Raw genomic sequence first — 20,423 nt, forward strand, 5'->3', positions numbered from 1 at the left:
AAATAACTTTTCATATCTCAGATGTGAGAAAATGATTTTGGAATGTAACAAGTGTAATAATTAGACGGTGCCTAAATGTTACTTATAATATAAGGATTGGGGGGAGTATAATTAAATATTTACTTATTCATAAAATACAATAACATTGTGCAATCAATTCCATTTAGTGGATAAGACATTTTTTTTTTGTCCACAAAAGTTTATGTGAAATGAATTTAGAGAACTTACAATTGAAGCTATTGAGTCAGTATGCTTTCAAATTCAAAAAATGTTTACAATCACCCATTAACAAAATTTTTATATTGATAGCAGGATTTAATTTTTCAATCTTAATTCTTTAAGGTCAAGGCAAGGTTTGTTAATGATTGTTTTATATAATGTTTTTTGTTGCTATTTGTCTTCCTTACTGTGTTTTGTGGTTTTTAAACACGACGATATGCACTTTTCTAATGAACAATTTAATGCACGGATTTTGCTGGCAAGAAAAAGAATTGAAGAAATTTTAACGAATCAAGTAGGCTTTTTTAATTCACGTAACGCACTGAAGATAAAACCCTCCCCTCCTTTCCTCCAAACCAAACAGCCTAGGAGAGAGAACAGTTCAAGTGAGTTTAAACTTTTTTTTTTTTAAATTTTAATTCAATTCAATTTAAGGAAGAAAAATTAAAAAAAAAATTTGAGGGTGAAAAGACTAAATATCCTTCACTTATTATATAGAATAACTAATTAGTAATTTTTTTATTATAATTATTAATTTATCAATATCACTTGCTAACTTTACTTGTTAATTTATTAACATTAATTATAAATTACTAAGGTCAGTAATTTACAACTGATATTAGTAAATTATAACATCTATTAATAATTTATAACTAATTTTAATAAATTAATAAATAAAGTTAATAATTTAATAACTGATGTTGCTATTTATAATTAAAAAAATGATATTAAGTTTTATATAATTATTGACATATCAATTTATATAATTTATAATTTATATTCGTAAATTAACAAGTGAAGTAATAAAATTAATAATAAGTGATTCTGTATGATAAGTGAAAAGTATTTTAATTTTTTTATCCTTAAAGTTTTTTTAAATTTTTTCCTCTGAACTGAAATTTTAATTTCTTTTAAACTTACCTGAAGTTAAATGTTTACACTGTTACCTGACTAAAATTCTCCATATGCAAAATGTTTACAAAGTGAGAAATTGGAAATTTAGAAATCACAATCGTAGGATATTTGAAGACTGGACTGACATAGAAATTAGACACTAGAACACGCAAACAGACAGAGTCCAGAAATTCTTTGATTTCAATTCCATTCGCTCCAGAATTTGCTTCGTCCCACTTGGAAAGGAAACATTTTCCTTTGATTTACAGGAGCAAGCAAGCCTCTCTTCCCGCCAACACGGATGCTTGGGTTACCGTCATTTCACCGTCAACCTTCCTTAATCTCACCACCACACACTCTGTTTCCGAAGCTCACATCCAAAGCTTTCTACTTTCACAATCGATGCTTAGAGTTCGCTTCTTTGCCTCAAGTTCTGCCCCCAAACGTTTCTGGGTTCCCAAGACGTTTATTGGCTTCAAATATATCGGTTTGCTTTTCGCCCGATGATGATTTCGATGTTGAATTGGGCCGTCTGTTGGCGCTGTTGCCGGAAGAAATGCGGCAAAGGGTCAGTGAGCACCCTGAGCTACTTCAATTGATTGAAGTAGTCATGGATTTGGGAAGGAAGCCTCTCGCTAGATTTCCCTCCGGAGATTTTGTGATCTCGGACTATCCTATAACGGTTCAGGATATTGAGCATGCAACCTCCCAGGTGCAGAAAACAATGCGCACTACCTGTTTGATGAATTGACTGAAAAAAATATTGTTTTCGCTATGAAGGTGAAATGACATTTTCTAAAATCAAATCATGAGATAAGTGTGTACTTGTTTTAAAATATATTATAATATAATACCTCTATGAGTTTTGACTTACAATAGAACTGAATACTTAAGTCTTAGTTAAAATCAATTTCATGAAGGTGAAGGCACATCATCCTTGTGTAACTTTTCACATATTCTTATTTTTATACCAATCCTGTGTCAGTCGTGAAAATTGTTAGGAAATAGTCCCTTAATATCAGTTTTGACAGAATTTAATAATTTTATTTTAGTTTAAAATTTTTTTTGATACATCTCGTAATCCAGGTAGCAATTTAATTTTGTGATTAAGTTTTAGTTGGAGAAGGTAGTGTCATTTGATTTGGCCTGTCTCTCTTGGGAAATATCTTGTACTATAACCTAACATTGTTCACAAGAAGATATAGATATGTTAACTGTGAACTCAATGGGACCATCTTTTTTAGGTTGGGGACTTTGCTGTTGATAATCGAGCAGGAATCAGTAGGACATTACATCGAATTAGTGCCATCAGAAATCGGAAAGGTGCAATTATTGGTCTTACTTGTCGAGTTGGCAGGGCAATATCAGGCAGTGCTAAGTTGTTGCGAGACTTGGTTCAAGATGGGGCCTCTTTGTTGCTTATTGGGCCTCCAGGAGTGGGAAAAACTACGATCATTAGGTTAGTGTTTCCTTTGTCATTCCACGCCCGAGGAATTAGTTATAGTTCCAAGTATTAAAAAATAGGCAGCTGGTGGGATGCACGCTCATTTTAATTTGATTAAACAGTTACTGATTTTTTCCCCTTGTTAGCAGCTCTTCCCCCCCCCCCCTCACTTGAACTCAATGTGTATTTCACTCCATGTAGGGAAATTGCCCGGATGTTGGCAAATGATTACAAGAAGCGTGTGATGATTGTTGACACTTCCAATGAGATTGGTGGTGATGGTGATATACCTCATGCAGGAATAGGTAGTGCTCGTCGGATGCAAGTTCCTGACTCTGAAATGCAACATAAGGTATTATTGGCTTTAACCAAAGGTTCTTGAGTCTTGGTTGTTCAGTAATATGGAAAATGTATCTGTTTTATCGACACTGCTTGAGAATAATTGACACATCCAGATTGGCATTATAGTTTAGTGAAGGGTTGGGGCATAGTTTTTCAGCAAACATTCTTAAAAATAGTATGGAATGAAATGTTATTGCTGTGTTCGCTAAAATATTAGTTCAACAGGTTTCCAGGACCGTCCCTTTTATGTAAGATGTATTCCGTAAGTCAGCTGCTCTTATCTAATATGGTGGGAGTCTTTTGTTTTTGTTTTCTCTCCAAAGTGTTGTTTTTCCTTCTTATTTTTTTTTTTGACAACTTCCCGCACGAGATTTTTTAGGTGGTTGAGGTTGAGGGTTGGTTGAGATTTTCTTTTTCTTTTTCTGGGGTGGATATTCTAAACAGGATCCCCATGATTATAGATGATTTTATCCAAGGATTCTCATGTCTGTGTTTTCTTACAAAATTCTTAACACGTGTTTCTGGTATTTCATTGTTCAGGTGTTGATAGAAGCAGTAGAAAATCACATGCCGCAAGTAATTGTAATTGATGAAATTGGTACAAAACTTGAAGCAATGGCTGCAAGTACAATAGCACAACGAGGGATCCAGCTTGTTGCCACAGCTCATGGAGTCACAATTGAGAATTTGATAATGAATCCCTCATTAGAGATGCTTGTTGGAGGAATACAGGTGAACTTACTTTGTTTGAAGTGAGATGCCAAATTAAATTATTGGATAGCTTTTACCTTCTATAGTTAGTACTTCAACTTGTTTATGATCTAAAAAGTAACTAAGACCATACTTTGTGCGTATTTAAATCTACTATGTCACAGTCCAGATTTCTTTTCTTAACAGGTGCCATTGGAGCCAAAGGCCATTTGATAAATTAATGCTAATTATTTAGATTATAGATTAAGTGCCAGACTGAAGAGAATTTTATATTTTGAAAAATTATAAATTGTTTATTATGATGCTCTTATAGTGTTATAACAGTTTTAGCCGACCCAATTTGTTGATACCCTATCATTTTCTTATCCTCTTTGTGAATCTTTTATATGACAATCAGACTTTGTATTTTTTTTTTCCTTTGTTACATTAGAGCTACTATTATTTTCTAGAGTGTGACGCTGGGGGATGAAGAGGCCAGCCGCAGGGGTGTTCAGAAGACTGTACTGGAGAGAAAAGGTCCATCAACATTCAGTTGTGCAGTTGAGATAATTTCAAAGACAGAGTTGCGGATTCACCGTAGCCTTGAAGCAACTGTAGATGCTATTCTTTCAGGTAAAACCCTTCCTTGGCAGATTAAGTTGTCCTAGCATATTGTCTGTTATTAAACTGTTTGGCTTCTTGGTGAAGGTCGCTTTCCACATGTGGACATCCGCAAGATGGATTCTCAGGGACAGGAAGAAACCATGCACGAACCTGTTACAAGCAGTTCTGAAAAGAATGATGAACTTATGCTTGAAGATGGTCCAGAAATGTCTGGCGACCAAACCTGGCAAAATGAAACACTTTCTCGGTTGCCTGTTGACATGGTTGAGAATTCATGGCAAAATGGATTACCACTTCGCCTTTTTTGTTACGGGGTAAGATGCCATTACTCACCAGCTTTGATGAATAACAATTTGTAAGACCACCAAGATAGATGATTTATTTGGTTTTCTCTCCTTTCCTTTTGCTCTGTTTTTTCCCTTTCTTTACTTTGTTGAGTTATGATCTCATATAAGGCAGCTGGAGCTTTATTTACACTATAAAGAAAATTGCATTTAGGGTCAGATGACAAAGATATTGACGAATATGAGTTACAAAGACCATAAAATTAACAAAATTAATTTTACCTCAGGAAAATGGACTGAAATGCTATCATTTTGGCACCAGCAACGTATCCTCTTATTTTCACTTCCCTGTTGAACCACCTACCTCCAAAAAGCATTAAAGACACCATCGATCCATTGGATATTAACACTGTAATACGCTATACTATGTTTTCTAGCCAAACGCTATACATCAGATTAACATTGTAATTGTCTTATTTCTAATAAACCATGCTATGGTTCTAGCTAAACACTGTAAGTTTTAGGATTTAGGATTGAAAGGGAAGAAATGTGGATGTGAGAAGTGTCAACCTATTTCTTCTCGCATGAGGATTGATGTCATTAATGTGACAGTTACCTTCAACTCTTTGTATAATCTTATGCTTAGCATTAACAACACCATAGGCCCGTTGGATATTTAGTCTGAGTCTGTTTTGTGTGAAATTTAATCATTTTAACTTTCTCAAGAGATGGAGAAAAAAATAGAACAGTAGAAATATGCAGTTCTTTAAATCTCCCAAATTTCATAGAGTATGCTCTTACATGTCAGGCCCCAAAAAAAAGGAAAAGAAAAAGAAAAAAGAAAACAGTATGTTCTTACACGCCCACAGCAAGTGAGGGAGGAGCTTACCAAAAGCATAATGGTTTCCCTTTCCCTTCCCTCCCTTCCATTTTCTCCCAGACAGACCCTGCTCTTTGTGGCTATTCTTTCAATTGTTTATTGAATCTTAATTGCAATTGGATAAACTTTATTTACTGTAGATCTATTTCTCCTAGAGCGCTATCCAGTATTCTGTTTACAACTTGTCATCAATCAAAGCATAATTAGCGTACTCTTCTTTTCAGTACTTTGTGTTGGCTATTTAACTTACAGAATGAGCAGTAATTCTAGATTTTGGAGGCAACAATTATGCAAGCAATTAAACAGCTGAGAATGAATGATATGGCCCTTCAATTGACTGATAATATTAGTGAGGCAAATGCGTTGCTTGCCTTGCAATCGAAGCTTAAGAAGAATCCTCGGATCCAAGCTGCCGCTAAGTCTCATGATATACCCATTTATGTAACTAAGGTAATATATTTAAAAAAACATAATTTTAAGTTCTTACACTTTGCTCAAATTTTGTTATAGGTCATTGCATTTTTTTTTTTTTGATATTCTAGGTCTGAGGACCTAGAACACCGGAAAATAAAATTGTAGGAACCTATAGCAAAATTCGAGCAAAGTGTAGGAGTCCAAAGTTATGTTTTCCCTAATATATTTCTTAAATTAAATTTTTAGTTGAATAATTATTCTGTCATAAATTTATGCCATGGGCTATGTGTTTACTTTCTAGACAAGTTCATTGGTGCAAGTAGAAAAAGCTATACGGGCACTAGTAAGTGACTATGAAGATGGTTTAAAGGTGGTTGGATCTGTAGAGAACATAAAATTGTCAGAGAAGGTTGATGCCTTGGAGGTAACATTTATACTGTAGTTTTCTTTCAGCCATTCCATCTGACTTTTGTGGTTGCAGGTTTCATTTCTTTTTGTCTTTCTCTGTGGTGCCAAATGTGGTTTTATGTTGCATTGGGGGAGTAGTAATTCATGCTCAAAATTGTTAGGCTGTGAGATATATGTTGCTGAAACCCTAAATTTGAGTTCTAGAAATGATGAAATAGAGCGGGAAACGAGAGTGCAAATATCTAGAGACCAAATCCATTGGTTTTTTCCCCCCCTCTTAACCATGTTGTCTTGGCTCATCTTTCTGAATCCCCCCTGTAGGTCAAGCCTTAAGGGGAACTGTACAAACCTATGGCTATTAGAATTAAGAACTTCTTCAAAGACATGGATTTTTCATGAGGGAACCAAAATAATATAAATGTGAATATATATCATGGAAATTGACATGGTACTCTAAATTTAGCACCAAAAATTGTCACATATTAGTGAAACAGTAAACGATTATGAAACTTCCCGTTTTGCTCCAATGAGTCACTAGATACTAGTGAAGTAAAGAGTAGTTTCTCCTATGTTTTAGGAGAACATTAACTGTGCACATGTCAGATGTAATATGATAATGCAGCGAGGGAGATAGTCATGATGGTAGTAGTAATGATGTTAGCTTGGCTATAGAGTTGTTATAATTTTGTTAATGGTGGAGGTGGTATTACTGGAACAAATGTGGTTCAGGTAGACTTGAAATTGAGTGGCAGAAAAGATGGGGAACGAGCCAGTGATTACCATGCACCGTCATTGTTGCTGGTTCTTCCAAGATGCTGATCAAGCATGTTTTTTCCCTTACAAACTCTGCAATCATATTTGTTAATTTCTTATACCCTTTTACTTCGATAATATTGGCTTCTCTATACGATCAATATATGAGAAAAGCTTGGGGAAGTCTGATCCTTTCCACTGTAATCAAACAACACTTATTGGTGGATGCTACTGACGAAATATGACTTTGGGAAGACTCTGGTTTCCCCACAATTATAGTTTGATTGTGTCTGTAGGGGTGTAAGGGCCTGGACATGTTTGTAGATTGATACATTGATGAAAACATATTGTGACACCTAAAAGTAGAAATTGAAAATCCCTCCAAAAAAGAGTGAGAAACAAAGGCAAGTTTTATTTGCATGATTTATATCAGAGCTTCAGGTAGGTCTAGACCTAGGAAGGCTGGTATGATATTTCTATTGTTGAAATTGAATGCTTGTCAAATTAAATTAAAAAGAAAAAGAGAAAAGAAATGCATGCCATTAATTGTCGAGTCACTCTTTCAGGAGGCAAGAATGGCCATAGAGCATACTGTAATCCCAAAAGGAGAACCTGTTGATCTCCTCCCAAGGTCATCTGCCATATTATCACTTCAGCTAGAACTTGCACAAAAGTACCAACTAGAAGTAAGGAAAATCACCGGAGATTCTGGTGTACATCTATGCATCCTTCCAAACCATTATAGGATTGATGAAGAAAGATTAGACAGTGAAGCTTCTGATCCTGACGTTGAAGGACTTGATGAGTTTGCCTCTCCCAATGGCAGTGTCAAAGGCTCCCCTTGCAGCTTGGACAGGCTGCCCCTCCTGCCTGAGTGACTGTAAGTTTCTTAATTGTCTGCATATCCCATTCTTGTATTGCATGGAAAATGATGTTGAAGAACCCAGAATTTATAATATTGACAAAGATTCAAAAAAAAAAAAAATTCTTTTAAGAGTTGTAGAAAGTAGTTATCTTTGATGCATTTTAAGATTATCGCTCATGTTCTTTAAATTACGATTTGTAAATTTTTCTATACACCCTTGGAACATTCGGAAGACTAAGTTGTAAATCAAACTGGTAACTTATTTTTGTGATCCTAAAAGGAAATTCAATTTTTTTTTAACGTTCTTAACTATCAATAATATAAGTCATGGGTCCTTAAGTGTCATTTCTCTGTATATTATTTACTTCTGATTTAAGCAGCAGCTATGGAGCATTATGTTGAATTGTTTTTGCACCCGCCTCTGTTGATTTTGTTTTTTGAATATGGAGGAAAGACAATAGCCAGAAAAAGTCCCAAAAAACTTAAATGATAGGACCTAAAAGCCTCTTAGTCAAATCATATCACATAATATCTGCGCACTCAGGTTCTAGTTCTAACATGATCATTTCTGAGTGTGTTTGATTTTTTGGTTGATCAAAAGTTCGTTTTTTAGAAGTTCATTTGCCAAACTGAAATGTCCAAAGTAAGGCTGGGGTGTTTTTTGCAAATGATTTTCAGATCTGCTTGTTAAAAATACGAATAACATTGTTCCAAGAGCTGGTTTCATGAAAGGACTTTTCGGTGTCAAAAGTACAAACCAAACATATCCATATTTATATTATGAACATAATATACAAGCTATTTAGTACATTTATTGGCTTATCTAAATACATGATCTTAGATAATCTCTCCCAATCACGCATGAGGAGTCTTCTAATGATAATTTCTTGGAATTTTGACAAGTATTTAAATCTTTTAGGTCTCATTTCTCCTATATTATTTACTTGTGATTTAAGCAGCAGCCATTCAGCCTTTGAATTGATTCTTCACCCACCTCTCGATTTTATCTTATAGTTTCTTTCTTTTGTTTTTTTTTTAACGGCAGGTGTAGCGCTTGAAAAGGCATGGGATTGAACACGGAACCTAGTGCCACAAAGGTACAACTTGGTACCACTAAACCCCAAGGTCTTCAGTGTATCTTACGGTTTCTGCTCATCTTGTTTTGATTAGTCTCATATGATTAGAGCCCTAGTAACAATTATGCCTTCTCGGATCCTTGAAGTTATTTTGTGATATAGTCCTACTTGAATCTTGGAAACTTACGGTTATGTTTAGTATATTGAAAAGAATTTCAAGGGATTGAATGAAATTATGCGAGAAATAACTTTTAAATTCAAAGAAATCTAGTGATTAACAATGGGTAATTTTAAGTCAAATATTGTTTTCCGAAGACCAAAGAGTTCTGAAAGGGAGACCAAAAATAGGTGAAGAATGACGTTGAGTACACATAGAAAAGAGAAGTGAATACTTTTCTAAATGATGTTTTATGTTGTACAAATGGAAGAATGGAAATAAATGGAAGGAAAAGGAATCAAAGCCCTTTACCTAAAAAATATTGGAGAAAATAATATGAGGGCTTGAAATTTATAAAATTAGTTGTTACATTTGGAAATTAATATTTTATCTAAAGTTATAATGTATTTTATTTATGTTATTAGAGTATTTTAGATTAATAATTATAAAAAATAATGACAATAATTTATTAATATAACTATTATTTTATTTTTACTTTTTGCAGTAATGAGTTTTTCATCCTTGAAAATTGTTTTCTGCCAGTGTTATATTAATAACAATATGCTAATGGATATAAACCGATACCTAGTACAAATTCGTTGAACATAAGAAACAAGAAGAACACAATTAAGATGTCCTTGTTTAATTCAATGCTCTTTACTTTTCTTTTTTACCTATCAATTAAAAGACAATGATTTTGTGGCCATTATTCACCAACTTGTGTGCCAAAAATTAATATTAAGAAATAGTGCTGATATTATAAGAGATAAGATCTTGTTGCACTTTTTTTTTCCCCAACTAAGGGTTGAAAAGCTTATAATTTTAATTGGTCAAAAAGAAAAGCTTATAATTTTGAAGTTTATTGAGAAAGATCGGGTCAAAGTTAGCGTGGTTGTGGATGCCTTTCATAGATTTCACAAATCACAACGGATCTGGATGTGACATGGGCTGTGGGCTAATCAATCAGTCTTTCTTTTCTTTTTATTTTTTCTGGATATATATAACAATTTAATTGAATGAGCATTATTAAACTTTATGGAGAGTAGCAGTTCTAAAGATAATTTTTGCATTCGTACAAACTTAAATTTAAAAATATGTGCTTAAGCTGTCAATTTTTTTTTTTTACTAGAATCAATGCCTATTGGTTCAATCAATCAATCTTTTGAAGAAAATAATTAGATTTTTCCCTAGTAAAATATTTTTAAAAAGTAAAGAGAATAGATAATGATGATAATGGATTAACGAATTGTGTGAAATTTAATGAAAGTTGCAATGTTTATATGGCATTTGAATAGTAAATTAGAGAGAAGACACTGTTTATAGTGTATAAATAGCACTGCTGCTGTGGCATTGTTTTTTTGGGTTATATATAACTATAGATTGGCAGTTGTACTACTACTGAATCTCAAGTTGAAAGGCTCTCGCTGAGAATTAAAAGGATAAAAGTTTAATTTTTAGACAATTATGACTTTGGCCAAGAGAAGAAATTATTTGAATAATAATTGTTCTAGTCTTTTTTAATCGAATAGATTTTTAGGGAAAAAAGATGAAAGGATTTTATAAATAAAATGTTTATGCAAGTTTTTGATATTTTTAATTCAATACCTAACCAACCAACCAACCAACCAATAATATTTTAAACATGCTTTTATTTGAGACAAGTTAGCGTCACCAAGTTTGGTTTTCATACAATAACAACGTATTGAATGCTTCCTCCATTAAAAATATAAATAATTTTTTTGAAGGGTTGAAATTTAAAATGCAATGCATTTTTAGTGTTTCAAAATATAATTAATATATTTTTTAAAAATATTTTTAATAAATAAATCTTTTTATATTTGTTGTAAGTAAAACACTCAATTAAATAAAAGTAAATGTAAAAAGATAGTATTAATTGAAAGACATTTGTACTATATTTGGATATATATGGATTTGAATTTAAGTCAAATTCATTATTTGAAAAAAATGTATGGATTTGGATTTGAGTTCTACCTAAATCTTTTTGTAATTTAAAATCCTTTCTAAATTCTTATTATTTCAAATCTTAATTTAATCTCTTTGGTAATTTTACCCAAATCCATAAAGGTTTGATTTGCCCACAAATGGTAACAAGACTGAACCACTGAAGCTAATGAAATCAAGCTACAATCGTTGATTAGGATGGAACTGTCATTGTTGACCTAGACTGCACTGCTGGCATCAACTGAGACCAGATGGCCAACTTCCATTAGGACCAAATTGCTCGTACTGGTAGGGATCGAAATGTAGTTGACAATCAAGACCAGACAGTTGACTTTCACCAAGATTGGACCACTGGCATCAACTAGAAATAAACAGCCAACTTTCATTGGGATTAGACTACTGGTGAAGACCCAGACAGGCCTTCGACTTACATTGGGCCAACTTCCACTAGGACTGCACCTCAACGAGGATTGAGATAGAAAGATCGACTTCCATTGAGATCGGACTGATGGCAATGACTGGGACCAGATGGAAGACTTTCTTTGAGACTAGATAGACGACAATGACTAGACTTGACGAATGACTTCCAACAGGAGTTGGACAGCTGACTTTTATCAAGATCAAATCGACGATGATGATTGGGACTGGATGGTCAACTTCTTTCGAAATTAGATGGCTCATAATGGCTGGGATCAAATGACCTCTTGTAATGGGGATTGGATTGTCGATGTTGACTGTGATCAGATCGTCAGTGATTCGCTTTAGGTCAAAGTTGCCTACTCGATCTCGATTAAAATTGTTGACCCAATCACTGTGGGAGCCGGTTATTTGATCTTGATTGTAGGTGAAAATCCAATCCTGATCGGTAACTGTAGTTCAGTCTCGATCGCCTCTTTGTTGAAGTCAGTAGTTTGGTCTCGACATTACTGTTGATCCAGTCTCGGTGGAAGTTAACCATTCGATTTCAATCATTGTCATTGATTTAATCCTAGTAGAAGTCGATCATTTGGTCCCTATCATCACCATCGATCTCAACCCTGGTGGAACTTGACTGTTTGGTATCAGTAAGTTGGCCATCCAGTCCTAGTTGTTGCCAGTGCTATAGTCACAATTGGCATCGATAGTCTAGTCCCAGTGAAAATTGGCCATTTGGACCATTGACTTTGACTAGGAACGGACTGAAGCCGTCGTCTAAGTTTATTTTAAATTCAAATATAGAATTTAAAATTTAAAATTTAAAATTTAAAATTTAAAATTTTACTTTATATTCAAACAAAAGATTTTAATATTATAATTTAAATTTTTTTATATCATTCAAATAAAGAATTTAGAATTTATGAATTTTAAATATGAGATTTCAAATTTAAATTCTCAACATAAATTCACCCATACAAATACAACCTTAACTAATTTATTGAGAGGTATAATTAAGTTAAAAATATTTATATTTTTAAACCGAGTAAGTAGTTTTGATCAAATTGGCTGGGGCATTACCACCAAAACATATAAAAGATTATTTATAGGGGGTAGTCTTGGACAGCTGCAATTTGTATGGAAAATATTCTAATTATTTATTTGAAGTAGAATTTTTTTTAAAATTAAAAAACTTATACACTGGACGTTGTTCTATCCATATGTTCATAAAAAATATCAATATGATGTGTGTATATATAATACATACTCCCTCTGTTTAAAAATATAAAATATTTTTAATTAAATTTCACCTCCAATAAAATAATTACCTACTTTCTAACTAACCATATCTTTTTATATTTATTCATATTAAACACCTTATAATAAATATAAAGTCATTATCAATAGAATTTTTTTTTAAAAGGCAATAATTATACTTCAAAAGACTAAAAATGCCTTATATTTTTGAACATCCAACTTCTCAAAAAATATCTTACATTTTTGAACGGAGGGAGGGAGTAGAAAATTTAGCGTTATAAACATTTTTAAAAATTAAACGAAAGTATATAAGTTTGCATGGATATCAAATAAACAAATTCTTGATGAAAAAGGCCCACTGACATATAATGTAATATAAGTGATATATTGCCAATATGCGCTTTAAATTAAATTATGATTAATTCTGGCACTAATAAATAGTGGGTAGGTAATGGATTAATTCATGGTTAATTGTACTCTTTTGGAGAATATAAAACGGAGCACATGGAACAACTTAATGTACTGGTTAGCTATTGAAATCCAGCTAATTAACAAACTAAAAGCACTGTCTATATATATATATATATATATTAAAAAGAGAGGGATGCCTTTCAAAAAATTTACCATGATTTATATTTTTAAACCTAAGTTGGATTTATTTCATTTTAATCTTTAATTGTAAAAATGTATTTTTTTTAATTCCGCTAACACCCCAAGATGCCGAACAAGAAGTCACATGTAACTATATTTCCCAAACTTTCACCAACTAGAATATATTTTTATCATAACATGAAAATAACTTATAACATTACATCTTTATTCAAAACACATTTATTAAACATATGCTTATTATTTTTAAAAGAGAATTTTGAGTTTTGACCATCAAAATTTCTTTCAAGAGCATTGCTCACTTGGTTTAACTAGTAATAGAGTTGTGCTTACTTAATTAAATATCGAATTTAAATCTTGAAAATGTAGCAATGTTGATGGTATAACTTTTGCTCAAAAGGGTCATGATCAATCTAGATTAATTTGAGCTCCTATTAGATTCATTCAACTCAACATAGAGTAGATTCAAGATATTAGTGCTCCATGGAAAAAAAAAAAAAGGGATAGCTCTTCCAATATAATTTTTGTCATCTACAATATTTAAACTCATGACCTTATTTAATGTACATAAAGTATTTTCCATACAACTCAGTTACCGTGGCTGAATATATTGCTTTCATTGGTATAATATGTTAATTAGTTAAAAGCAAAACAAGGACGGGTATCTTGGGGACCTTCACATTTTGCACCTATGTTCAATATAATTCAGATTTGGTTATCCAATACTTATCTTGATAGCTTTTGAAATTTTTTTAATGTAAATTATGGGAAGGATTTTTCTTTATGTTAAGCATGGACAATTATAATATTAATTTGGTTATCAAGTCAAGCATAAAAGATAGATAAAATAGTTAATTTATTAGTGCTCATGACTTCAATATTGTACCCTAAAAGATCACTAGGGTGCATAATTTGAGTATTCTTTATTGATATTTCAAAATTCATTTATTCTGCAATGATCAAGGTAACTGAATAAAAGGGTTTACTAAAAATCTTGGTTATCACCTTAACACAGCCGCAGAACTTCTTGGTATCCTTAAAGGTCTTATTCTTTGCTGGAGGCTCAATTTCAAGCAAGCTAATGTTCACACTGATTCATTAGAAGCTCTGGTGCTTATCCGATCTGAACACAATCCGAATCATCCTCTCAATGACATAATAGAAGAGATTAGATGCCTCGCCATGAAGGATTCAGTTATCACCTTCAACCATGCATTTAAAAAATCTAACAAATGTGCGGATTGGCTTGTTCAACATGCCACAAACAATAATACTGATATTTTAATTTTTGATGTTCCCTCCCTAAGATGTCATCCTTTTATGGGACTTGACTTGATTTAATTCTTTTTTTATGCACGGCTTGCTGTGGCTTTGTAATAAAAAAAATCATTTAATCCCCAATGAAGCGGGCATGCTCAAATTTAGTTATAAATATTATAATTTCAATTATAAATTCTAGAAACTAAATTATAAAAACCTTTTGCAATTAAAACTAATCTACTTATTTTTATAGTCGAACTTTCAAGATTTCTAAAATGTTTCAAAGGTTTACATAATTGCAGCAATTTATAATTTATTTGTAACTAGTTTTAAATTTACCATTGAGCTGCTGCTGCTGCTGCTTTTTTTTTTTTTTTACTGCAATTCAACTTTTAAGATTTACAATTGAGTTCGGTTACCAATTTCTTCGGGGTATTTAGTATTTTTACCCATTTACCTGTTTATTTAAATCTAGATTCTTTTTGTCATTTCACAAATTTGTAGTCCCTCAATGTCATTTTCGTCTTTCAGTAATCCTTATGCGTCATCCCTCCCCCCAAAAAAGTGGCTCGAAATCGAATCAAAATTAACTAAACCCAATGAAATTGATAAAAAAAAAAAATCAAACGAAACCAAAATGAAAAGAATGATTATTAAAAAAAAAACCAAGTATATGAAGTCAAAATGAAAAAATTGACAAAATAAAATAAATCGAAATCAAATTGTCCAAAACTTAAAACCAAATACATTTTCTTTTATTTTATAAAACCAGCAAACAATGATTTAATTTAAGTTTTTTAGTTCACAAGGTACTTGCAAGCTTTATTAAATAGGAACCGAAAGGAGGACAGAAGCAAAAAGTGGCCAAGACCCTATGCAAGGTATGGAGCCAACCCGCCAATAAGTTTTTCAAGGAGAGGGGAAAAAAGAACTTTGCCATTAATATATATAGATGTATAAACACACACACACACACACACACACACACACACACGTACAAACACAATACAAACACAAGTTTCTTAAAGTCAAAGTAAAGAACAAACGAAGGTCAAATATTATATTTATACAATGTGCGGGTCACTAGGAAAGAGAAAGATAAGCAGATAACAATGTACATAGGCAATGTCAAATTTTTTTAAAAGGCAAGTGTGGTGTGGTGTGGCGCATGTGGTGAGAACATATATATGAGGTGACAAGTCACGGATTCCAAATGACGACTCACTCCTTCACTTTCTTCTCTTTTATTTTCTGGACGACGACGCCATGTGAAGCATCTTTTGCTTTAACTGTCTTTGGCGGCAATTTTTTTTTTTTTTCCTTGGGGGATAACCTATCTTCTCTTTTTATATTTGGTGCTTCTCTCCCTCTTGTTTGTTTTCCTTAAGTTCAATGTCATCCGCTTATTGTTTCTTTCCCAATTTCATTTCTTTTTTGAGATGGCATAGCTTTTGCAGAAGTTGTTCTCCATTTTATCTGTGACGAGTTCAAAATTTTAAATTAATTGACCCGACACACAGAATTTTCAAGAAATAAACAAGTTCCTAAATTATTGCAGAAATTCAATCTCAGATAGACAAGGATAGTGTATAATATTATTCAGCACTGCTTCCAAAATGAAGAGATGAACAACACTAATGTATAAATCTACAATGTGAGATTTAAATCTAGTAAGGGTTTTACATCTACTCAATGAGTGTCTCATGTGGCATAAAATAACACCATTTGATTTAATTGAATGCTGGAAGGGATCTTGTTATATAATAATCAAAAAAATACTAAATTTTAGATTTTTGAAGGGACAATGCATGTGAGAAGTGTTTTGATGGTGATGAGCATTTTGAATTTTTGGATGAAAATGAATTTTGATAATTTTTATATATGATGAATTTTAGTGATTGTAATTAAGACACTCATTGAATAAGTAGATTCAGATCACTAATTGAAACCAAATTTTCACAACGTGATGATCACTAAAGAAGAAAAAAGAAGTGCTAGAGTCATTGAAAATACTAAATCAGCCTTGACGAATGCAATGGTGGATTTTGAACTCGAAATTGTTCTCAACCAAACTAAACTTAGGCTTACAGGCCGATGAGTTTAGAAAGAGCTTTTCATTGAAATGCAACCGAAGTCACGTAACTCTTATTGAAGAGGAAGTTGTGAATGTTTATAGTAATTAGTTTTATTTATGTCCGACAAATTATTTGGTATATAATTCGTTGCCCTGCTTAGCACACACCAAATAATTATCTGCTAGATGTTCTAAGGTATAGATAGACCTACCAAGCTAGACGAAGACAGAACAGACTCCTAGCACACTATCTATTTGAACTGAAAAGTAACTCTGAAGATGTCTGCAACAACATTATTGAGAGTGTCAAAACCTTAATAAAAGTGAAGCCAGTGCTCTAGTGCCACAATGGCATCAAGCGCCTTCTTAATAGGGGAGATTGCTAATTTTATGCCTAAAATATGTGGGTGTGTGTGAATTTTCCTTCCCTGTAAAAAAATCACAATGTGATATTTTTGATCGTGCAATCTGAAAGGCCTCCCATAATTAGAATAGTGAACTAATCAGCTGGTCCATTATAAGTACAAAGTTCTTGTATATGCATTTTCTTCCATTTATGGGTGTTCATTTAATGAAGATAACGAGATTGGAACTTTTCTTTTCTTTTCTTTTTTTCCTTTTTAAAAAAGCTTATATCTACGTTTCATTTGCCTATATGTCCCCTGAATGTTGCCGCTCCAGAATATTGCATTTGGGATGAATAATCATTGACAAATTAGCTCAGAAATGTACAAAGTGAATAAATTTTTTCTGGCAAACACACCCTATCATACTATTTTAAAATATTATTCATGAAGGATAAATAACTAACCAAAAAAGGAAGGAAATAAAAATTCTTGTTAAGTAAACCTGATTTAACTTTGGTCACTCTCAAAGGAAGACAAGTCTACATAAACATATAGTGGGATAGCCGTATCAGATGATAAAATTGATCCACATTCACATAAAGTATGCCTTGAAATCTCTAGAAAGAAAGAGGGGCAATGCAACTAGAGTGAAAATAGTCGCCATTCATTAGTCACTCAAAAGTATCTTTTAAGCCTAACACCCTAAGATCCTACACTCTGCTTAAACAAGCTAGCTAGGGATCATTAGGCGTCTTATCTGATCAAATCACTCTCATATTACCTCATCATTTTCTTCCTTGTCCACTAATAAAGTATTTTAGTGATGTTATTACTCGTAACCAACAAAAGAGAAAGACCATTTGAACATCTTTGTCATTGTCTCATTCTGCAGAAAGATTCATGACGGGCATATAATCCCCAAAGATGCTAGTTGCAAGTTGCTATTTGCAGTATAATATATTTTGGTGGTGATGTTCTCTCCAATCTCAATTGAATTTCAAGAAGAAGATGCTTTTGATGAACTTGCAATTTGCAATGAAAGCCATTAAAAGAGAAGGACAATGGAACCAATTTCTTAGGATAATTCCCTAGTTCATGTCCTACACATGATGTCTGAATTATTTTAGCTTTTTAGTCCGGCAAATGTTTAGGTTTGGCAGCTTCTGTAATCTTCGACCAAGACAATGAGTTTTATTAGGTTCCAAAATATAAAGTGCTGCAAACTTATCACGCTTCCTCCTTTTATATATGACTATCTTTTGTCTTTGCCTTCTATGTATTTTTTTTTTTTTTGGCGTCACCATGGACGCACTCAATGGAATGTGAAGGTGATGCTGTCACTTTATCGGTAGGTGTTTTCTTTTCAGACAAGAGGGATTGGATTTGATAGAAAAATAATACAATTAACCATCAGCTTAGAATATAAAAGATTCACATTGATGAAATTCTTAAAATTAGAAATTGCTCAAATCATGTGGTTCTGGATACTAACTTTTAACTTTTAAGGACTGCATTGATAAAACATGCATCTTTCAGCAATTGTTACTCAACTTTAATATGAAAATGTTAGCCACTGGAGAGCTCGCAGTAAACTCACCATCAAATTTACTACCAACTTTCAAACACGTTCATCATAAATTCATGTATTATGAGTCAAATCAAGTGACTGGGTGAATAACATTTTAACAAATTATATTTATTCATATTATTGTGTCCTTCCTTCAATCCTTATTATATTTCAACCATTTCATGTGTTTTAAAAATTTAATTTTTTTAATATCATAAAAAAAGATATACTTTTATTTTTACCTATAATTTTAAATCATGATACAACTATATTAAATATTTTCATGTTAATTAATAAAAGGTAAAATTATAAAAAATAATTTAATTATTATAAAATATCTTGTATTTTATATTAAAAATTACTTTTAAAATGTGCCTTATAGATATGATTTGAGGAAGTAAAACTTAAAAGCTCTTACCACTACTTTATCTAAAATGCGTGATCTGGATTCATGACTAAATTTTTTGGATCACGATTTCATGTCCCCAACCGAAACCCAAAAGCAGTTGGATAATAATGCAGAAAAAGCAGACTTACTTGGATAAGACTGCAAATGGTATCAGCAATATACTGCAGACTCAGGTCACAGTGATGGCAGCCTTATCTGTTATAGACGACCGAACCTGAAAGCAGAACTACTAGATATGAAACCAATTTGACTAATTACTTTACATAAAGCAAAAAAAGAAGGAAGAAATAATTGAGCGCAGCTATTTTGTAGTTTATTGATATTTAGAAATAAGGCATGCATATCATGCTCTTCCTTTTGCTAATATTCGCCCCTCCAAAAATGCTTGTAGATAAGGTCATAAGGATAAGAACTTGCACATACAATCACCAAGAGAGAGAGAGAGAGAGAGTTGAGGCACAGGGAAAACCGATCCATGCAGAGTTTAGCTTCTGCAACATCGACCTGAAACGGGGGATTTCAGGTGCAAAATTCGCGTAGGATTGAGGATTACATATAAAAGGGATAAGGGAGGTCCCGACAGACATATCACTTAGAGATTTATGGGACTCTTATCTATCCATCTTTTGAAGGGGAAAGGTGAATGGTGATCCATCCCTTTCCGAACCAGCTAGGACTTCCAAACGGAAGTTTAATCCGAGTATTTGACACTGACACGCCATTTCCTGCATAAAGTACTGCAAAAGGTATCAAAGGCCTTGACCATACACCACCCCTTGTCCAAAAAACCCGACGTGGTGATTCCAAATCCTACTGGGCTATTGAAATGGATGGGATGCAATGAATGTCCTTTTCGTCATATTCAAAGGACCCCCGTCTTCTTTTCGGATAAAACTTATGAACAGGTTTTAAATGCTTGTTTTTCAGAAAAATAGGACAATTTCTTCCTTAAATTTCAACATCAAATAAATGCGAACTGCTCTTTCGATCATTTTTGCATGTCGTGTGGCTATTAAACAATTTGATAGCAATTAATTATAGGGCTATACTATAGGTCTAGTTTTCTCTTCCCCCTAGGCATTGTTGTCGAAGTCAAAAGCCAACCATTCATGTGGAGATTAGGAGATTTACCAACACATTTTTTAGCCAACCCTTTAGGCGGATGCGGATAAAGTTTATGTTTCAATATTGCATAAGAGGGTTTTATTTTTATTTAAGAAAATAAAACAAAAACACCTTTACATACTTCATCATCCCTACATCTCTGAGGATCCATCTCACCCATGGAGTCGGGAAACTCTTGCTTTAGGTGAATCGAAATGGGAACCTAGTTGAAGAAGATAGAGTGGGCGGTGAACTTTTCTTCATTGAAAACTAGTAACTGGTAATGGCAATTGAAATGGGACGGACAAATGGAGATTGACGGTAGATGGATGCGTTTTTTTTATAAAGATTCTTTTTGAAAAAAATTAGT

The 20,423-nt window shown here is 32.9% G+C and overlaps 1 protein-coding gene and 1 long non-coding RNA gene across 5 annotated transcripts; one reads left to right on the forward strand and one right to left on the reverse strand.

Annotated features, from left to right (window-relative positions):
* Window positions 1-1,275: 1,275 nt before the first annotated feature.
* LOC129314301 (protein SEEDLING PLASTID DEVELOPMENT 1) lies at window positions 1,276-9,126 on the forward strand. 4 transcript variants are annotated; one of them, XM_054957699.1, is made up of 10 exons: window positions 1,277-1,825; window positions 2,358-2,572; window positions 2,759-2,909; window positions 3,440-3,631; window positions 4,060-4,222; window positions 4,298-4,527; window positions 5,672-5,827; window positions 6,093-6,215; window positions 7,519-7,832; window positions 8,863-9,126. In XM_054957699.1, the coding sequence occupies exons 1-9, from the start codon at window positions 1,415-1,417 to the stop codon at window positions 7,828-7,830; spliced, it is 1,953 nt and encodes a 650-aa protein (XP_054813674.1). In that variant the 5' UTR covers window positions 1,277-1,414; the 3' UTR covers window positions 7,831-7,832; window positions 8,863-9,126. The 4 variants fall into 4 exon arrangements, with proteins under 4 accessions (XP_054813675.1, XP_054813674.1, XP_054813673.1 ...); XM_054957698.1 differs by having other exon boundaries at window positions 1,278-1,825; window positions 5,648-5,827; XM_054957701.1 differs by having other exon boundaries at window positions 1,774-1,893; window positions 5,648-5,827.
* A 6,299-nt stretch (window positions 9,127-15,425) lies between these two features.
* On the reverse strand, window positions 15,426-19,679 carry LOC129314303 (uncharacterized). The gene is made up of 3 exons (XR_008594072.1): window positions 19,373-19,679; window positions 19,078-19,163; window positions 15,426-16,028 (listed from the first exon to the last, which is right to left on the reverse strand). It is a non-coding gene; the product is annotated as an uncharacterized LOC129314303 (long non-coding RNA).
* Window positions 19,680-20,423: the final 744 nt, after the last annotated feature.

This window comes from Prosopis cineraria, unplaced genomic scaffold (genome assembly GCF_029017545.1).
Source record: "Prosopis cineraria cultivar Desert tree isolate PC_DT_omini unplaced genomic scaffold, ASM2901754v1 PC6, whole genome shotgun sequence".
NCBI classification, from domain to species: Eukaryota; Viridiplantae; Streptophyta; class Magnoliopsida; order Fabales; family Fabaceae; genus Prosopis; species Prosopis cineraria.